The 21023-nt window shown below is 43.2% G+C and overlaps 1 protein-coding gene across 2 annotated transcripts in view; it reads left to right on the top strand.

The window, feature by feature from the left end:
- Window positions 1-21023, top strand: part of SRD5A1 (steroid 5 alpha-reductase 1) — a 72663-nt gene that overhangs the window by 18685 nt on the left and 32955 nt on the right. For both annotated transcript variants that reach the window (XM_048839527.2, XM_048839526.2), the window contains exons 2-4: window positions 4171-4337; window positions 14451-14552; window positions 17140-17290. In XM_048839527.2, the coding sequence (XP_048695484.1) occupies window positions 4171-4337; window positions 14451-14552; window positions 17140-17290 (420 nt within the window). The remainder of the gene's footprint in view (window positions 1-4170; window positions 4338-14450; window positions 14553-17139; window positions 17291-21023) is intronic.

Here is a 21023-nt window from a genome sequence, read left to right as displayed (position 1 = left end):
TGGCCATTTAAAAGGAGGGGCTGATGTTTTCAGGTTAATGTGCAGCACAAACCCAACTAAGCCGCCCCCCCACACACACCCAATTCTCTGGGATAATCGCTTCACCCCTCCCCCCACCGCATAGCTAACAGCGGGGATGATTTCTTTTCAGCCACAGGCAAACAGCCCAGCAGGAATGGCCACCTCTGAATGTCCCCTTAATAAAATTCCCCTATTTCAACCAGTTGACCATGAATGATATCACACTCCTGAGGATAACACAGAGAGATAATGAATGGATGTTGCTTGAATGCCAACAAACACCGGGACCACACGTTGCCATGCTTTCTTATGCAATGATTCCAGACTACGTGCTACTGGCCTGCTGTGGTAAAGTGTCCTACCATGGAGGATGCACTAAGGCTGCCCTCCCCAGAAACCTTTTGCAAAGGCTTTGGGAGTACATCCAGGAGAGCTTCATGGAGATGTCCCTGGAGGATTTCTGCCTCTTCCCCAGACACATTAACAGACTTTTCCAGCAGCTGTACTGGCCGCGAATGCATCCCAAGTCTTCAGAGCAAATTAATCATTAAACACGCTTGCTTTTAAACCATGTATTATATTTACAAAGGTATACTCACCATAGGTGACTTCTTTGCCTTCAAGGTCCGGAAGCCCACCTTGGGAGGGTTGGGAGGGTATTGGCTCCAGGGTGATAAACAGTTCCTGGCTGCCGGGGAGAACGGCTTCTCCGCTTGCCTGGTGTGCGCTATCTTCAACCTCCCCCTCTTCATCATCTTCCTCATCCCCAAAATCCTCATCCATGTTGCGTGAGACTCCCTTGCAGGAGTCCATGTACAGGTGTACGGTAGTTGTAGGGGCACCCCCTAGAATTCATGCAGCTCATCATAGAAGCGGCTTGTCTGGGGCTCTGACCCTGAGTGGGTGTTTGCCTTTTGGGTTTTTTGGTAGGCTTGCCTGAGCTCCTTAAGTTTCACGCGGCACTGCTGTGGGTCCCTGTGATAGCCTCTGTCCTTCATGTCCTTGGCGATTTTTTCAAATATTTTGGTATTTCGTCTTTTGGAACAGAGTTCTGATAGCACGGATTTGTCTCCCCATACAGCGATCAGATGTAGTACCTCCCGTTCGGTCCACGTTGTAGCTCTTTTGATTCTGGGACTCCATGGTCATCTCTGCTGATGAGCTCTGTGTGGTCACACCATGGTGGCCAAACAGGAAATGAAATTCAAAAGTTTGCGGGGCTTTTCCTGTGTAACTGGCTAGTGCATCCGAGTTAGTTCTGTCCAAAGTGGTCACAATGGAGTACTGTGGGATTGCTTCCGGAGGCCAATACTGTCGAATTGCGTCCACACTAACCCAAATTGGACCCGGTGATGTCGATTTCAGTGCTAATCCCCTTGTCGGGGAGGAGTACAGAAATCGATTTTAAGAGCCCATTAAGTCAACAAAAATGGCTTCATTGTGTGGACGGGTGCAGGGTTAAATCGATCTAACGCTGCTAAATTCAACCTAAACTCGTAGTATAGACCAGGGCTTAGTTTCTGAAATGGTGCTAAACATTTTGTTTGCTCACACTTGCCACTAAACTTTATTCAGCTGCACCCACTGAAAACTTCCGTCATCTTCAGAAATAGGTATGCCGTCAAGAAGTGTTTCAATGTTGTGATTAAAGAATAGGCAGGGCCAAAACCATTTTGATTTACCTACATTAAGAAACAGCAGACCTGTAATTAACAGCTCATAGTGGCAATAGTAGAAACTGTACTGCAGACCGGTCTCAATCATGTCATATAATCTTACTCTCAAACCTTGCCTGTGGTAAGGAGGCAAAAGTTTCCCAATGCAATATAGGCCTGGCTTGACATGAGTAATTGGACATGGGTGAGGCCTTATTTCTGGGGAAACAGGTTAAGGGAGGTAAATGAATCAGCAGGCTAGAAACAGAATGTCTGTACTAGTTAAAAAGAAAAGGAGTACTTGTGGCACCTTAGAGACTAACCAATTTATTTGAGCATGAGCTTTCGTGAGTTAAGATAAGGTTGAACACCCAGGGATCATGCACAATGGACAAGATAATGGAGAAAATAAGCCTGAATTGTAAAATGAGGTAAAGAGTACGTGCATGGACAGTGCATGCTGTACAGGAACTGTTTTCTGTAAAGTGATCAAGCCAATCCCAAAATGTGTGACGCAATGTGTAGTAAATGCAATGTAATGTGTAAATGTATATAAAGGAAGAGGTTTGTTGTGTAACTTCGAATGTGAGGCACACCCTATGTCCCACCCCATAAGCTTGAGTCTGATCAATTTAGCATAGCTTTGATGTATGCTAAATAAAGGAATCTGAGTGACAAGACTGTAGTCGAACTAAGTTCTTGGGTAACCTAGTGGAAGAGGTCTCAGGGGAATGCCATATGCAGTTTTACTAGTGGTAGCAACATTGGGGCTGTTGGCATAGACAAGATTGCCATGACAACTCTTACATTGTTTAAGACTCCTCTGAGCAGAGTGGTAAAAACCACGGGTGGCTGCAGATTTATCTGTGCTAATGTTCCTGCCATTGCTATTATCAGTGATGTTAGCAATGGTGGGAAACTTTTGCCAAAAAAAATCTATGACAAGATGGTAAAAGAGCTTGAGTCTGCAGTACCACTTCCACTGTTGGTACCACAGGTGAATTTGCATTGGCAGTGAATTACAGGTCAGACTTTTGCCAGTATAGACATTGCACCTAGAATCAGAAGTCTACCTACTACTTTGTTTAAACATAATTTAACAAGATTCTGAAAAGGTATCATTGTCAGCAGATTTTGTTTTCTTCAAGTATAACCATGTTGTACAATATATAACCATTGTACAACCATTGTACAACCATGTTGCTATAGACTGCCACACTTCCCCATATGAGTGATTAGGGAAATCATGCCAGAACTCTTCTAGGAAAAAATGTTTAAACAGCTGTAACTACCATATGTCATATGGCAATGTGGAAAAAAATGGTTGCATAGCTATACTGTAAGTGTTGTTCTTCAAGATGTGGTTGCACATGTGTATTCCACTCGGGGGGAAGAAGGGAGGAAAGATGTATTTTGATGGTCATTTTATCCACTTCAAAGATTTGTTACTACTGGATAACTGCAGCACTGTTAAAGCATATTCAGCTTTTACATGATGTTGTTTTAATTTGATTTACTCCTAAATACTGTGACTATATCATTTGAATAATAAAGTTAATATTTCTGTGATCAGAACTTGGCTGAATGAACATGGCACATCATCAAGACATCAAATGATATTCCATGTTTTTTTCTGGAATGTTATCTGAACAATTTTCCACATTTTCACAGATGACCGCCAGTTGGGGATTTGCCACATCCTTAATTAATTCCTATGAAACCTGCTAGAGATTGAGGCCAAGTAGTCACTTCCAAATGACTGATGATGTTGTGTGCATTTGGGGGCGGGGGAGCTCAGTTAGAGACCTTAAATGGAATTGATTTTTCAGAGGGTGAGTACTTAGTACTTTATGAGAAGACAGTGACAAAAACAAAACGGAATTGGAAGATGCATTTGCTAGATCAGCTTTCCAGAGGTAACCTGTTGGGGTCCCTTAGGGTTAAAAGCATCAGCCTTCCTCAGGTTGCTTCCCCCTATGCTTAGTTTCAGCAGGTTTTACACACGAATTATGAGGTCATGTTTGCCTTAAAGGAAATGCTTGGTAGCGCCATGATGAAGGCTTTGGACAAAATAAGGCTCAAATTATGTGCTGCATTACACACCAGCTGCATGTTGTCCTTTTCCAAGCAAGGAGCTATCCAAGATGCTTTACTCAATATAACAAATTTACCATAAAACTACAATATATTGAATTTTAATATTTATTTATCTTCAGTAAAGACCTTACTAAAATAAGATTATTTGGTAAAGACTAAACTTGCCTCTTGGGACCTGATCATGCAGTCCAAACATAGTAAATCAGAATATTCACATGTTTATTGTTCTGCACATGCTTTGGCACTTTGTTGAATTGGGATCATAGGCAAAACTAAGAGTTTTCCAAGCATAAGGATTGCAGATTTGGGCCCTTAAAATACAGTTCCTACCTACTGTTGTGTATTGCAATAATAGTAACTAGGTAATTTAAAATGTTTCTTTTTCTATTTGTTCTAGGGCACTCATCTTTCCTGTCTTGATTCGTGGAGGAAAACCAACACCATTCATTATTTTTGCGCTAGCACTCATATTCTGTGTCTATAATGGATACTTGCAAGGCCGGAGCTTAAGTAATTATGCAGAATATCCTTCTGGTTGGCTGAAAGGTCCTTGTTTCATTGTAGGTGAGGTGAATAAAAGCATGCTGTTTTATGAGAACCAAAAGCAAAATTGATTATCATAAATCTTTATAAAAAAATGAACATAAAATTATAGTTCTCATACATGGGGATCCAGTGGTCTAGACTTTTTGTTTGTTAGACCTCCTTACTGTGATACAATGGAGGTCATTTAATCTTTATTTTTCTCTCCTTACTTCCATCTTTGAGTTTTGATTCCCTTTTCTGATGTGCCGTCTCAGCAACTTTATATCTATCAGCCTGACATCGGTCTTGGGCAAAAAAATGGAATGGCTGAAATGGGTCTGGATTAATATAGCATTAAAGGAAATCAATAAAATTAATGTCAGTCAACATGGGATTATGGAAAACTGACCAATTTGATACCCTTTTTTGATGAGATTACAAGTTTGTTTGATAAAGGTAATAGTGTTGATGTAATATCCTTAGACTTCTGTACTGCAGTTGACTTGGTTCCACATGACATTTTAATTAAGAAGCTACAAGAAAATGAACATGGAATACATTAAATGGATTAAAGGCTGGCTAAATTACAAGTCTCAACGTAAGCGTAAATGGAGGCTCAGTAAACTGTCATGGGATAAGAGGGAAGGTCCTCTCATGGATTGAAAACTGGTTAAAAGAGGTTAAAAGATAGGCAACAAAGGATAGGAACAAATAGTCGGCTTTCAGAATGGAGAGAGGTAAATAGTGGTGTCTCCCAGGGGTCTATACGGGGCCCAGTCCTATTCAATATATTCATAAATGATCTGGAAAAAGAGGTAAACAGTGACGTGGCAAAATTTGCAGATGATATAAAATTGCTCAAGTTAGTTAAGTCCCAGGCAGATTGCGGAGAGCTACAAAACAATCTCTCAAAACTGGGTGACTGGGCAACAAAATGGCAGATGAAATTCAATGTTGATAAATGCAAAGTAATGCACATTAGAAAACATAATCCCAACTATACATATAAAATTATGGGGTCTAAATTAGCTGTTACCACTCAAGAAAGAGATCTCAGCGTCATTGTGGATAGTTCTCTGAAACCATCCACTCAATGTGCAGCGGCAGTCAAAAAAGCAAATAGAATGTTGGGAATCATTAAGAAAAGGACAGATAATAAGACAGAAAATATCATATTGCCTCTATATAAATCCATGGTACACCCACATCTTGAATACTGCATGCAGATGTGGTCGCCCCATCTCAGAAAGATATATTGGAATTGGAAAAGGTTCAGAAAAGGGCAACAAAAATGATTAGGTGTATGGAATGGCTACCATATGAGGAGTGATTAATAAGACTGGGTCTTTTCAGCTTGAAAAAGAGACAACTAAGGAGGGATATGATAGAGGTCTATACAATCATGACTGGTGTGGAGAAAGTAAATAAGGAAGTGTTGTTTACTCCTCATAAAACAAGAACTAGCTGTCACCAAATGAAATTAATAGGCAGCAGGTTTAAAAAAAAAAAAGGAAGTATTTTTTCACACAAAGCAGTCAACCTGTGGAACTCCTTGCCAGAGGATGTTGTGAAGGTCAAGCCTGTAACGGGGTTCAAAAAAGATACGTTAGTAGATAGATAAGTTCATGGAGGATAGGTCCATCCATGGCTGTTAGCCAGGATGGACAGGGATGGTGTCCCTAGCCTCTGTTTGCCAGAAGCTGGGAATGGGCAACAGGGATCAATCACGTGATGATTACCTGTTCTGTTCATTCCCTCTGGGGCTCCTGGCATTGGCCACTGTCGGAAGACAGGATACTGGGCTGGATGGACCTTTGGTCTGACTCAGTATGGCCGTTCTTATGTTCTTATGAAAAACTCTCTTTTGGAAATTGTCTGCTGGGCTAGAGTCACAAAGAAACATAAGTGTGATGACACTGAGCACTACCATGCCTAACTTTGAGGCACCTAGAAAATCATTGGGATTTACAAAGCCTAGGTTAGGCACCTAGCCTTCCTATACAATGAATAAGGAGAGATAGGTGCCTCACAATGAGATTCACAAAAGTCAGCATTCTAGGCAGTTTCTCACCTAAACTAGCCAATGGGAGCTGCCAAAAGCAAGGTATATGTGTTAAGCCCTGCCACTCTCATAAAGATAAGCACCTATGTCTGGGCTGCAGGGAGTCATTGGAGCCAGGGGACTGGATCCTGCGTCTTCCACCTCCCAGGTGAGTGCTTTAACACCAGTCAATCTAGTCATTCTCAGGCTTGTGTGCTTTCACTCTCTTTGTCTGGCCCAATTTCTTTTTACAAGTATTTATCTACAGTGGAACAGCTTCAACAAGAGAGGCTGAGGGAACTCCACATCAGAATATCCTATAGTCTAGTGATTAGAATACTAACTGAGGTGGCAGATCCCTGTTCTTATCCCTTCGCCCCCTGAGGTGGAGACGGGGATGTTACTCAAGGACAAATTGATGCAAATTGAGAGATGCACAGTGGTACAAAAGGATTACAGAGATCTCTTGGGTAAGGCATCTATCTACTAATCCACCAAAGAGTGCCATGTAAGGACTCCAATAAAAACCTGAATCACACTGGTTGTCATAAGAGCGACAAAGAGTCCTATGGCACCTTATAGACTAACAGACGTATTGGAGCATGAGCTTTCGTGGGTGAATATCCACTTCGTCGGATGCATGGAGTGGAGATTTCCAGAGGCAGGTATAAATATGCAAGCAAGAATCAGGCTAGGGATAACGAGGTTAGTTCAGTCAGGGAGGATGAGGCCTCTTCTAGCAGTTGAGGTGGCTAGCCAACTACAAAAGCAGTTTCCCCTCCCTTGGTGTTCACACCTCAACTGCTAGAAGAGGGCCTCATCCTCCCTGATTGAACTAACCTCATTATCCCTAGCCTGATTCTTGCTTGCATATTTATACCTGCCTCTGGAAATCTCCACTCCATGCATCCGACGAAGTGGATATTCACCCACGAAAGCTCATGCTCAAATACGTCTGTTAGTCTATAAGGTGCCACAGGACTCTTTGCCGCTTTTACAGATCCAGACTAACACGGCTACCCCGCTGAAACTGGTTATCATAATCATTTTGAGATGTATGTATGGGTAATATGTGAAGTTATGTATATGTACTAAAATGTATATTCTTTAGGTCTGTGAGTTAAGGCAGGTCACTTATTAAGTATTCTAAGGCTCACAGTGGATGGCCCTTCACAGCCTGAGCAAAATGCTAACAGATTGTGGAGGTTGCGGGAAAAAAGAGAAACAGCATGGGTTATCCTGTTAAAGGATAAGACAATGAACTTTTGAAACTATATCTGAGATACAGATGAATCTCCAATTATTCCTTCAGTGTGTAAGGACAAGACGCCAGTGGGCTTGAACGTCTGAGGAAGCATCTCAGCCAAACTGGTTGAAAACACTGGGGAAAATATTAGGGGTAAGCTATTTTGTAGGAGATAGGTGAATGCCTTGTCAGTTAAGTTTGGGCTCTAGAAAGCATATTATGATTTTGTTTTATATGTAACCATTTGTTTCTAATTTTCTTATTTTCTATCACTTGCATGTCTATTCTTTGCTATTAAATAAGCTCTCTTACAGTGGCCCAATCTGATAGGCAGGCTTTGAGCATGCTTACCAGATAGGCAAGTTAGGTGGAGAAACCCCTGTTTTCCATTGGTTCATGCATTGCTCTGGAGCTTCAGCGTCTGGATGCTTGGTGTGGGGCTGCAGTGTTTTTGTTCAGAGGCAGAAACATAGGCACCTAGGGAACTTTTACTGTAAAAATTTAGTTGCTGAGAGAATTTAGGCATCTACAGGATTTTGGGCGTAGCTGAGCGTGGGTTTTGTGAATTCCAGTTGGGCCTGATTCTGATTTTTAGCTACCTAAGTCCTTTTGTGAATCTGGCCTCAAATTGGTGTAGTGCTGCAGTGCTCTGGAGGAGGGAGTCTGACTTTAAACAAGGAAAAGAAAGGGGTAGGGGAACGCTGAAGTGTATCCATTTGGTGGAATGAGGAGGTCTGAGTAGAGCACCCATAAAGACACTATTATAAGCATAAGAGAAGTTTAGTCATCCTGGGCAGTAACTGAGATTCTTCAAGATGTGTGCTCCTATGGGTGCTCCACTACCTGCCCTCCTCCCCTCTGCCAGCAGGCATTGCTACCAAAGTTCTCCAATCCCACCTACAATGGAACACCCCTAGGGGGACACATCTGAAAGAACCTCAGTTACTGTACTGGGTGAGTAACCTTCTCTTCACTTGAGCACTGTCTACATAGGGCAGCTAGCATGCATCATTTTAGATTCCCTGTTACATCATAAATCAGGTCTGTCTCTCAACTCATTGAGGGCCCACATAGCAGCGATCTCAGCGTTTCATCCCCCAATCCAAGGGAAGTCAGTATTTTCCAACTCCGTGGTAGTTAGATTTTTGAAAGGTATTGTCAGTCGCTTTCCACCAGCAGTAAAAGAAGTGGTTCTCCTCTTGGACCTTAACATTGTGCTTGTTGCCCTTGTGGGACCTCCATTTGAGTCCCTAGCATCACATTCTCTTTCCCTCCTTTGCCAAAAGACCGCCTTTCTTATTGCTATAACGTCTGCTAGGAGGGAATTTAGGGAGGCTGGCATGAGTGCTGGAAGCTCCCACAGCACCCAGATTGTGGCCCTGCCCGGCCTCCTCCCCTGAGGCTATGCCCATGCTTGGCCCCCTCCCCTGAGGCCACACAATCACCGCTCGCTCCTCTCCTCAGTAGAGGAGAGGAGTGAGCGGCGGCAGCAGTTGTGGGGGGCCTCAGTGAAGGCGGGTTGGAGGAGAGGAGTGACTTGATGAGCTATGGGGGTCTTAGGTGAAGGGGTGCAGCGGGGACAGGAAGGGGCTAAGCAAGGGCAGGCATTGGCGGAAAGAGGCAGGGCTGGAAGAGGAGCAGCATGAGCAAGGCCATAGGGGAAGAGTGGAGCAGGGTCTTGAGGCGGAACGCAGGCGAGGCTACGGCCCAGGCATCCGCACTCTCAAATGTGGTGGGTCGTCAGTGTGCCTCCAAAGGGAGGTGTGCCACATCATGTTTGGGGAGGCATAGTGTACCCTGGGCTATTAAAACCGCCACCCATGGCAGCACTGCCCCTAATTAGTCTCAGGAGGGACCACAAGTAGGCGTAGCCTACAGGGTTCTCTGGCTTCAGTGCACTGGGTGTGCACACCTGAGTGGAATACACATCTGCACCTACATCTCGAAGAACAACAGTTATAGTATAGGTAAGCAATAGTTTTTTATGCTCACTCAGAGCTCATTCTGGATTGGTGCCTAACTATATACAAAGGCCTGGATCCACACAGGCACTTAGTTGTTGCCATGCTCAGTATCATGGCATCAAACTTTTAGGTGCCTAGGAAATCACAGGAACAACACTGTGATCCACAAAATCTGAATTAAGTGCCTAGGCTCACTATACAATGAATGGGGAATGGGGGAGGGAAAGGTGCCTTACAGCATGATCCACAAAAACAACACAGTAGGTGGGGAGCTGCCCAAACTAGCCAATGAGAGATGCTGATGATAGGGGTTTGTGCTAAACTATGTCCTCTGAGATAGGCATCTATCTCTGTTTAGCAATCCATGAAAGGGAACCTGCCACCTGGAGTTAGGTGCCTGAGGGGCCTAAGTCATTTCTTGTGTGAATGAGTTACCTGTCTACCTCACTCCTTGCTCACCTTATAACTTTTAGCCTGGTGTTTAGAGCACTCATCTAGGGTTTGGGTGACACCCCACTCGTCACCAGAGGGGAAGAAAGGATTTGAACATAGGTCTCCCATTTTTTAGGAGGATGTTCTAGCCACTGAGCTATGGAATAGTCTGATGTGGGTGCCTGTTGAAACTGTTCCACTGTGCATAAATACTTATAGTCATATATAGAAAGAGAATGACTGGAGTCCAGTAGTTAGGCCATTCATGTGAGAGACCCACGGTCCAGTCCCCAGTCCCGCTGCTCTTATCACTCTTTCATTATTTACCCACAGCTTCAACAGGAGATACTGAGGGAGTCCCACATTAGACTGGTGGTTAGAGCACTCTCTTGGGAGACCCATGTTCAAATCCTTTCCCTCTCTGCAGCAGAGGGAGGAATTGAACCCAGGTGAGTGCTCTAACCCCTGGGTTAAAAGTTTTTAGGTGGGCGCAACCATATCCTCCTCCTTCTGCTGCATTCCGAAAGGGACCTGCTCTGGTAGTAGTGGTCAGAGGTCACATGCTGGATTGGGCCCTGCATGCAACTGAGGTGGCTGCACGCTTATTTTCTCCCCCAATTTGTTAGTTTCTCTGGGGTCTTAGGCAGGAGATAAATGTCTGGACGCCTAGAGGGTGGCAGCCATGCATTTGCCCAGAAATGTAGACGCGTAAGGAACTTTTACTCTGACAACTTAGACACTGAGCGAGTTTAGGCAACCACAGGGTTCAGTGGGAGTTTTGTGAATTGCAGTGGAGCCTAAAGTGGGACCCAAGGTGCCTAAACCCCCAGTTTAGGCACCTGAGTCTGGGATGTTAGGCATGTAAGTGGGTTTGGGCCAAAATGCAGTCAATACACAAAATTAAGCAAGCTGGAAACAGAGGAAAATATTGTTAATTTTGTCAGTTATAGTGATCGTATATATTTCTTGTAACAATAGGAGGTATGTTTTCAGACTGATTTTTAAGTTGGCATTGTCCTTTAAAGTATGATGGAAATGGGCTGTCTTCAACGGTGACCCCCAAAGACAACAAATGGGAGCATCAGTCATCTAGTTTTCTACAGATATCACCTCTCTCTCTTTGCTCTGGTTTATATTCTTTCCTGGGGTTAAGGAGACTTCATGAGATCCTGCTGATTCACCAGTCTTCATTAGTTGATTGCATGCAGCCTGTTTGACAGAGGTCTCCATTCTCCTGCCGCTCAGGGCTGCTAGGGGTATGGTTGTAATCCCATCGTTGCAAGATCCTTTGTACATTTAATCCTCACTTTTTCTTCATCCCTGAGTGTTAAAGGCATATTTGTTGGAAGCTTAGGGCTTGTCTTCACTACGGGTGTAAATTGACCTAAATTATGCTACTCCAGCTATGTGAATAACATAGCTGGAGTTGATGTAGCTTAGGTCAACTTACCCCAGTGTCTTCACAGCGCTGAGTTGATGGGAAATGCTTTCCGGTCAACTTCCCTTACTTAGGGTGACCGGACGTCCCATTTTTAAAGGAACAGTCCCGTATTTAAGACCTCCTGCAGGTGTCCCAACTTTTTCTTAAAAACAGGCAAATTGTCCCGTATTTTCTGTCTCCCACCGCATCAGTACTGGTGGGTCCTGCTGCTGGCTGGATCCCTGCTTGCCAGCGGCCTACCCACCAGTAGCTGACGATGGGAGTAGGTGTGCAAGGCTGGTGGCAGGGCAAAGATGCAGCATGCCACTCTCCCTGCTTTTCCATCTGTGCAGCCCCCACTGTGTGTTGGCTCTTGGCCAGCAGAGCCCCTCCCCCTGTCCTGTTTCCAGCTGGCACTGTCTGTGCTCTGCGAGTTGCAGTGGTTGATGAGTGCGGGTAGGTGCCAGCTGGTTACGTGTTGCCTCTGTCACCCACCCATTAGCCCTTTACATTCTCCCCCTCTCATTGTCCTCTCCCTGCTTTGCCCCTTCACCATTCCTAGCCCTGCGGCTCCTCCATATCCCACCTCGGTGAGGCGTGTCCTGCTTCCAGCACTGTGCGGAGAACCAGGCTCTGGTTGGCGTGCTGAGCTCACCAACAGCCTGGCCAGCAGGCTCCTTCCTTCCCCCACTGCCTCTGGCTGGGCCAGTGCCCCAAGAAAGCTCAAGACCCTCTGGTCCAGGGTGCTGGGCAGGAGGAGCCAAGCCCTGCATGTGACAAAGCCCCGCACAGCACTGGCATGGGGAAGCCTCTCCGCCCCTCACCTAAGCTCTGGCATGGCGGGGTAGGGGAAGTGATTTCCAGCTTGTTCACACCCGGAACCTGTAGGGTCCACAGCAGCCCCTGGGGCAGGAGCTTAGAACCCTCTTCGTCCTCTACCCCGGGTCCTGCCCCCAAGGAGCACAGGGTTGCTCTGTTCCCTTAGGCACCCTCCTCTGTTGAGCCACTTCTCTGGTCAGATTCGCTGAAGCCCCTGAAGTCAGGTTCCCTGGGCCCTGCTGCACAATGCAGCCTTAGGCTTAACCCTTTCCTGCCCACACTGTAGCCGGAGGACAGGAGGCGGCTGGGTTATGGTGCTGGCTAGCAGCAATCTGGAGGTGTTAGCTGCCTTTTGGCACCGTATGGACAAGAAGGGACAAGCTGCTTCCAGCCACACAGGAGAGGTGGTGGATGGCAAGAGATGAGCTCTGCAAAGACACAGGCCAGGTCATTCTTTCATCCTCCCACCTTCTCTGTGGCTGGAAGCAGCTCCCGTCCCTTCCCTCCCGCACAGTGCCAAAAGGCTGCTGCTGACCACATTCTGGTGTGAACCCTGGCAGAAATGTGGGGAGGGGGGACATATGACCCTGCATGCTCCCCCACGTGTTGCCTCAGGAAGATGCGGATGTGGTGGCAGGTACTAGGAGAATTGGGTTCATCCCGGGGGCCCAGCCAGGCCTGGAGGGCGGAGAGCATCAGGCAGGGAGGGTGGGGTCAGTCGGTCACCCTCCTGTGTGAGAGAGGTGTATGGAAGTGTGTGTATGTCACCCCTCCCTGTGTGTCTGTGTGCGGGGGTTGGGGGGGTGTCACTCCTCCCCGTGTGAACTATAAAGCCTTAAAGATAAGGTAAATAAAAAGAATCCAACTATGAGGTATTTCTTTTTAACAGGGGCTCAGTCAACTTGATGTTAATTTGAATGTTTGTACAATTGATTGCCATTGAACTCACTTGAATACAAGTAATTTTACCAGGTGTCCCATATTCAGCATATGGAAATATGGCCACCCTACCCTTACTCTTTTTTGAGAGCTGGAGTACCAGGGTCCACCGGAGAGAGCTCTGCCATTGATTTAGCGGGTCTTCACTAGACCCACTAAATCTATTGCAGCACCATTGATCTCCCCATAGTGGAGACCAGCCCTTAGTGTCCACTTACCACACACACCATTTGGAAAGAAGGTCAGCATTTGCATTCAATTTCTTGGCTGCAAACAAAAGGAGGAGGTTTGTAGGAACAGGTAGCAGCGGGTGAATCTGGAATATTTAATATTCTTTATTTTCCGTTGTTGCAGAAAGTTAATAAGAAAAGTCTCCTCATCTCTGATCTGCTCTCAGCCTGGCTGACAGACCTACTAATCTAGAGAACTCTGCCTCCATATGGGCTCTTGGAGCCTTTGCAGTTTACTCAAAAGCTTGCCATCCAAGTTGGACAGCAGTCTCAGCACTCAGTCTCTGTAGCAGAATTTTTAGAAGTAGGTGTTCCTGTTTTAGGCCCTGATTCTGCAAACCTGCACATGCTTAAGTTTACTCATATGAGAGGTCTCATTGAAGTCAAGGAAATGTAGGAAAAATGGGAATGTCTAATATTAACAAGGTACAAGCTGTATCTGGAAAATACTGAGAGACAACCTGATGCAGACAATCGGGCTATTCACATGCACAAAATTAGAAGTGCATAAATATTTTTAGAATTAGGGGCCTCATGGATGTACATTTCTGTGCTGGGCCTGCAACAGGATCTGCAGTGCTTACTTCTGTGTAAACTAAAATGATGAATCTGCTGTGGAAAATTCAGGAACACATCCAGTGAAAGAGAAAGTTAAAGCATGCTTTTTAGACAGTGATCAATGTGGATTAATTTCTTTAACATCTTTTTGAATGTTAGTTTATTTGAGCAGTTCAGTTTATCAATATGGGTGTGAGAACATATGCATATATTAAAAGTATAATTTAAATCTGGGGTAGTGGTAAGAATAAAGCCTTCTGTCCTTGTTTTCATAGCTCCCAATCCTGCAATTGGTTCTTTGGAGGATTGGGGCCATACTTTACAGTGTCACCAGAACTGCTCAATGGATTTACAGGTTCATTTAGAGTTAGAGGTACACTACTGCTTACGTTTTTTTATATAAACGTAGGGTTATTTGTTTGTATAAACCATAGTTTGTTCTATTAAAACAGGTGTTTTCAGTCCAGTATTTTAATATTATTACTTTGACTCTTTTTCTTTAGGTTTTGCAGGGTGGCTGAGTGGCATGGCAATTAATATCTATTCTGATCACATTCTCAGAAATCTGAGAAAACCAGGGGAAACAGGCTACAAAATACCAAGAGGTGAGTAAAAAGTTAAGGAATTTAAAATTGCAAAGGAATGTCTCAGAACTTGGTTCTATTGTATTTAAAGGACATAAATTGCTCAGGGACATAACAAATATCAAGATCAGGAAACCAATGGCAAGAGGATTTTCAAGCGTATTTCCTGAAACAAGAAATTGCCTTTATTACTCTAAATGAAGGGAAACGATCTGACTACACCGCAAAAACCCTGCCTATCTCTGTGTAACTGCCTCAGAGCAAAAGGCTGCTTTTGTAGAGTCTAGTAACCTAGTGATGACCCAAGGTCTGTTAATATTTGTTGCTCTGCAGTTTTTTAGATACTCCATTTCTGCACTGCTTTCTCACAGTTATTGTTAATGTGTTTATTCACTCTTCTGAGAATTAACAAGCCTTTCCACTGAATTTTGCAACCATCTTTTGCAATCATTTTGCAATCTTTCCTTGGCAATCATTCTTCTTATTTGAATTTTGAGATTACCCTCTAACATTGACAATTGTGAATAAAGTACCCACGCAGGACTTCATTGCAGGCTTCCTATGAAACGATCAACGTATAAAGTTTTGCAAAAGAAGTGAGAGGTTAATTGCTGCACAGGTAGAAGGATGCTGTTTTTAAAAATGTATTTACCTAAATAAAATCAACAACTTTAAACCAAGATGTGATGTAAGGAATTTTCATGTCAAAAGTAAGTACTGTGCTTGGCATCCACTGTACTTTTCTGATACCTGTTTCATTTTTATTACTTAAAGAAAACAGTTTTAAAACTTTTTCCCTGATTTTTGCCTCCCTTAAATTGAATAGCATTTGCTCATCTGAGTACTCTTACTGATGACGATGGAACTATCTGAGTCAGTGCTCTTCTAAATGAATAAGAGTGCGAGAATCCTTTTATTTATTTTACTTCTAATTCCCAGTAGTGAAGAGTTGACTTTAGGCTCACACAGCTGTGAAATACAATTTGGGACTCTTTAATACCTTGTCTCTTTCAATAGGGGCCAGAGTTAAAACAGTAAAGTTGACTATTCTCCTGAGATTCTTTTATTCCTGTTTCCTAGTGAGGTGTTGTTTTTTTAACCCAACTTTAAGCAAACGAATTCTGTGGTTTAAGTGGGTAAAATACTTAGGACTAAACTGTCATTCAGAAGAGTAAAATTGTGGAGAGTTTGGCACTAACTTAATTTCTAAGGTATCCCACTAGGATACAGATTTTAAACATTGTATTAATCTAACTAAATGACACTTTGAAAACAGTTTGGTACTGTTCAAAAAGGCTATCATTTATAAATAGAAATATCACACTTTTGAGTTCTCATAAATTCTGGCTCTCACATATTTCAAAACTTGGAAGCAGTTAATTGAATGTGTACTTGTGGGGCTCTGTGACCAGATTGGCCACTGCTTTACAGGCATTTGTCGAGGATTTCTAGTAGGCTTTGTACCACATTTTCAAGCGTAGGTACGAGCAACATGAGAGAATTCATGAGAGAATGACATCTGCATGTGAATAAAGGTGTACTGTTAGGTGAATCATACATGCAAAAACAGTGGAAACCATACACATTTTGCTACTTTTTTTTTGGAATGACTATACATTGTAAAAAGAAAAGGAGTACTTGTGGTACCTTAGAGACTAACAAATTTATTTGAGCATAAGCTTTCGTGAGCTACAGCTCACTTCATCAGATGCATGCAGTGGAAAATACAGTATGGGGATTTTATATACACAGAGAACATGAAACAATGGATGTTACCATACACACTGTAACGAGAGTGATCAGGTAAGGTGAGCTATTACCAGCAGGAGAGAAAAAAAACAAACAAAAAACCTTTTGTAGTGATAATCATGGTGGGCCATTTCCAGCAGTTGACAAGAACCTGTGAGGAACAGTAGGGGGGAAAAAATAAACATGGGGAAATAGTTTTACTTTGTGTAATGACACATCCACTCCCAGTCTTTATTCAAGCCTAATTTAATGGTGTCCAGTTTGCAAATTAATTCCAATTCAGCAGTCTCTCGTTGGAGTCTGTTTTTGAAGTCTTTTTGTTGTAATAATGCCACTTTTAGGTCTGTACTAGAGAGATTGAAGTGTTGCACCGTTATGAATGTAGATATGCTTGTTAACCTTAGAGGGAAAAATTAGGGCCATTTCCTGCTCTTATTACTACTGGGAGTAGTCTCACTAACTGAGCAAGACTGGGCCCTACAGCACACACAAATATGAATAATTCAACCATTTTAGAATTTTCTACAATACAAAAAGACTTCTTTGTAGATGGAACAGTCAGCTTTTTTCAGTGTAAAATAGCGATGTATGTAGGCACAAAGCCTTCTGAAATCAGTTAACTTATTTTGCCCATACTTTAGTAATTTACGAAAATTGTCTGAAAGTTGAGATTTCAGAACTGCTTAGCCCAAAGAAACTCATTCATAGTAGAAACCTTGCAAAGAAGTAATTCTTTTACCACAAATGGGGTTAATAAAGGAAATCTAGCCAGCCCTTCCTGATTCAACTATTACTACAGTTACAGGTGCCATTGTAACTCTCCTTGCATCGAATTATAATAATGTGTTGTGTTCTTTAGGAGGATTGTTTGAATATGTAACTGGAGCCAACTTTTTTGGAGAGATTCTTGAATGGTTTGGATTTGCTCTTGCCAGCTGCACCTTTGAAAGTGCTGCTTTTGCCATATGCACACTTTTCATCCTAGGTTCCAGGGCACACCATCATCATCAGTAAGTTTTCAAAATTTAAAAATTTCAATCTCCTCTTCTTCACTTTTCCTCTAAATTATCTGCTATTGAGTCTCAAATTCTAGGGTGTAAAAATATTTCTAGAACATAAAGATATAAGAGGGTTTTATATGTAGCCATACAAAAATGTTGACTCTGAAGTATTTTTTCTTTTGATAACTTTACATTTGGATTACTGAAAGCATTTTAAAATAAAATAATTTATCCTAATCTTATGGGGCTTTTTAAGAAATGGCAGAGGGAGAATAGCATGTTAAAAAAAATGAGGGCCATTTCCTGAGCAGGTATAAGTTGGCATAACTCAGTTGAATTAAGTCATTAGAGGAGGACCCTGCCCAATGTTCCTTTCATTGCCTTTGTTACTAAGAACACTTTTCTGAAACCTAAAGTGTTAGGGGGCTTATTCCTTCACCCACTTACTTCCCTGGTCCTTCTCGCATGAACAGAGAGCAACAATACCCGAAGTCCAAAGGTGCAAACAATTCGATGTTTATTGGGGTGAACTTCCAGCAAGCATGATTCCAGTTTCCTTCCTTAGTATCCTCCTTCCCAGCTCTGACACCACAGAGCCTTACACGTGTGTCCCTGTTCCCATTCCTACCCTTAGCCAAACATGATTCCAATTTTCTTACCCCCATTCCCTGTTCCCATTTCCCCCTTTAGCAAAACATGATTCCAATTTTCTTACCCCCATTCCCTGTTCCCATCTCACACACCCACATGCCCACCCCCACCCACACCCCGTCACTTCCTCATTGACTACAGATTATATAGTAAAACTTGAGTTCTGCTTAGCTATACCTTAACCAATCATTTTCCTGAAATTTAACTAACCAATCCTAACATATTGTAACATGATTATGTAACCAATTATATCCCACCACCTCAATTAGTTTAATTATACAGCAGACAGGAACAATCACAGAACCAGACAGAGATTATACAGACAAACAACAGCAAAGTGGGAACTATAATGACAAAACAATACAGAAGTGAGGATTTCACATCCCAGCTATTGATAAGTGAGTTCTTGCCAGACAGGATGCTATCAAACTAAGTTTCCTTTTACATTTTCTAGGCACTTCCCTTCCTCTGGAGGTGATAGGAATACAATCCTGTCCTGATAGTGCCTAACAGCCCAATAGCACCTTATTTCAATGTGACTAGTTTGGAATGTGAGGATGTGACCGTTCGCTTCCCAGCTTATGGCTGCCTCTGCTGCTTAGCCAAAGGCCTGAGCCTAAGCACAGGGCCACAAACTGTCACAGTAAGAGAAGGCCCTTACACTGGCAGACAGTGGTTTTGATTCTTTCTTTTATACCTCTATCACTAGCCAAGTGATAAGAATACACCTAAATTCTTAGAGTATAGGCCTTTACAGACAGGCCTGAATATCTATATCCTAACACTCCACCCCTTTTTTTTTTTTTTTTTCTTTTGGGATCCTCCTGCCCAGGTATCCCTGGAAAAGCATAGGACATATGGTGACACATTTCCTGATAGGGCCAGGCATCAAGGTGGAAGGTGTCGATATTCCATTTGTCCCACTGCCCCTTGTGTAGTATTGTGCCCTGCACCTTCTCTCATACGGGCATACCACACCTATTCCAATTAGTGTTCCAGACTTCCCATTAGAGTGGGCCTGAGAAGGTTGGGTCCGGGTTGTCTAGTACACTGCAGGGTTTGGAGGGCTTATTACATTCCTAATAGGTTATCTCCCTATGCAACGTAACACAAGTACAGTTAACAATACAAAATCCACAGCAACACCGAGTCCTGACCACTGCAGTATGGTCCAACATCCGAGACACCCCCAAAATACTGCCTCTCCTCCTTCGATGGGGTCACGATCTTGTGTCCAGTTGCTGGCAGTTGCAACAAGCTGCTCCTGCAAGTTTTGTATGCTTTTGTCCATATCACAAGTCCATTGAATGTTCACAGAGAAATGGGATATTGTCCAAACCAGCTTGACCACTTGGTATGGAATCAGGCAGTAAGCCCTGGCTTATTCACAGCAATAAGATTCACAGATCCATTTGTGCACCAAAGTCCATATAGCAGCATGTAGATGGGTGTAGTTTGGTTATGGGCTGGTGTAATTGTGCCCCCAGTAATATGTATATTCCCAGCAAAACACCTTATACACAGTACATCCAATTGTCCACCCCTTGCATAGGCCATTGATCCTGCTCCTCTATAGTCATAGGAGAGGGGCACATCCAAACATCTTCTATTGATTTACACTATTTTACACACCCCTCCATTGATTCCCAGTGAGCTCCTCCCCTTCATTATTTCCATAGGGCTTGTGGGGGCCCCCTTAGTTGCCATTCCATTTCCAGGTACCACGGTAGCTATTACACAGGTGCTGGCCTCCTAGTTGAGAATTTGCATTCCCATACACATCTTCCCCCCCAGGGCCAGCCTTTGGAAGCCATCCCCCACCCACATCATGAGGTTTTCTGTTCATTAAAACACAACAATGCTAGCAACAAGACAAACACCACAGACAAACAACACAAAACATAGATCCATGGTATTCTGGGTTATTTTTCCCGCTGGCGCCAGCTTGCTTGTAGAGTGTCTGAAAAACAAAAGAAACAATTTCCTTCCCCATGGTGGGGACAGATTATTAATAATAATACCACTTTCTTTTACAAATGTCCTTGCTACTTGCAGGAAAAACAGAAGAATTACCTCCAGACTGTCCTTATTTTGTTCTATAGTCAGGCTAGTGAATTACCTCATTCACTGGTCATTTATGAAATTCATGAGATGGTGTACCTCAGTTTCCCCTCTTGTACAACAGACCAAGTTTGCAATAGTTTCTCTGCTGTACCAAGCTTTAAGTTTATTCTCAGGTAATAGCTGCGACACAGCTTCAGATTTTAGCACTGTACACACACACCCCTTAAGGTTAACCTGTCCCCCTTATTTTCAGGCTTGACTTGTTTTTTTCACCTCCCTTTCCTGAAGGGCCATAATCTGAGTCTTCTAGTAGCTTGTTTGCTGACCAGATGTATTCAGTTATTTGCAGCTCCTTTGTGCCCATCAGCTAGGTAATTTGCATTTACACACAGAGGCTTACTAGCTTGCTTTTGGATCCAAAGCTGTTAGCAGCTCAGACACTGTCTTAAAAGGGAAGCGTTTTACTTCCACCAGAGTTCTGATTACTTTCCACTTTCATCTCCTGCTCCAAAACACAGCGATCTGAAAAAGAAAGCACAACCTATTGTGGCTCCTTTTGGAGCCCTATTAGGATTTTAATGAAGTACCATGTTTTATTTGCATTTCTTTTACTCCTTTTCCAATATACACTGCACATGTCCTGGGAAAATGCAAATTCCTTCCATATAGTTTAACCTCCATAACATCATATTAGCCAAATTAATTTTACACAAGGTATAACTGCCTCCCCCATGCCTACAGAGTTTTCATGCAGAACCCACCAAAGCAACAATCTAATCCCCCAGAGCCATCCCAAGGCTCAGTGTTCCCATCATTCCTCCCCTTTTCCTTTTCTTTTACCTGTGCACACACACACAAAATTCTGTTTTGCCTAACATCCCTTGCACTGTGATTACTCTTTTTTACACAACTGTACCCCGATTACACTTCCATCTTGTACAACTAGACACAACCAGGGGCAGCCAAGTTAAGTTCCAAAAGAAACCTCTTCCATCCTTTAGTGATTTTGATTACATTACCCAATAGT

The sequence above is a fragment of the Caretta caretta genome, chromosome 2, assembly GCF_965140235.1.
Source record: "Caretta caretta isolate rCarCar2 chromosome 2, rCarCar1.hap1, whole genome shotgun sequence".
Lineage (NCBI taxonomy): Eukaryota > Metazoa > Chordata > Testudines > Cheloniidae > Caretta > Caretta caretta.
This window is presented reverse-complemented; position numbering and strand designations above follow the sequence as displayed.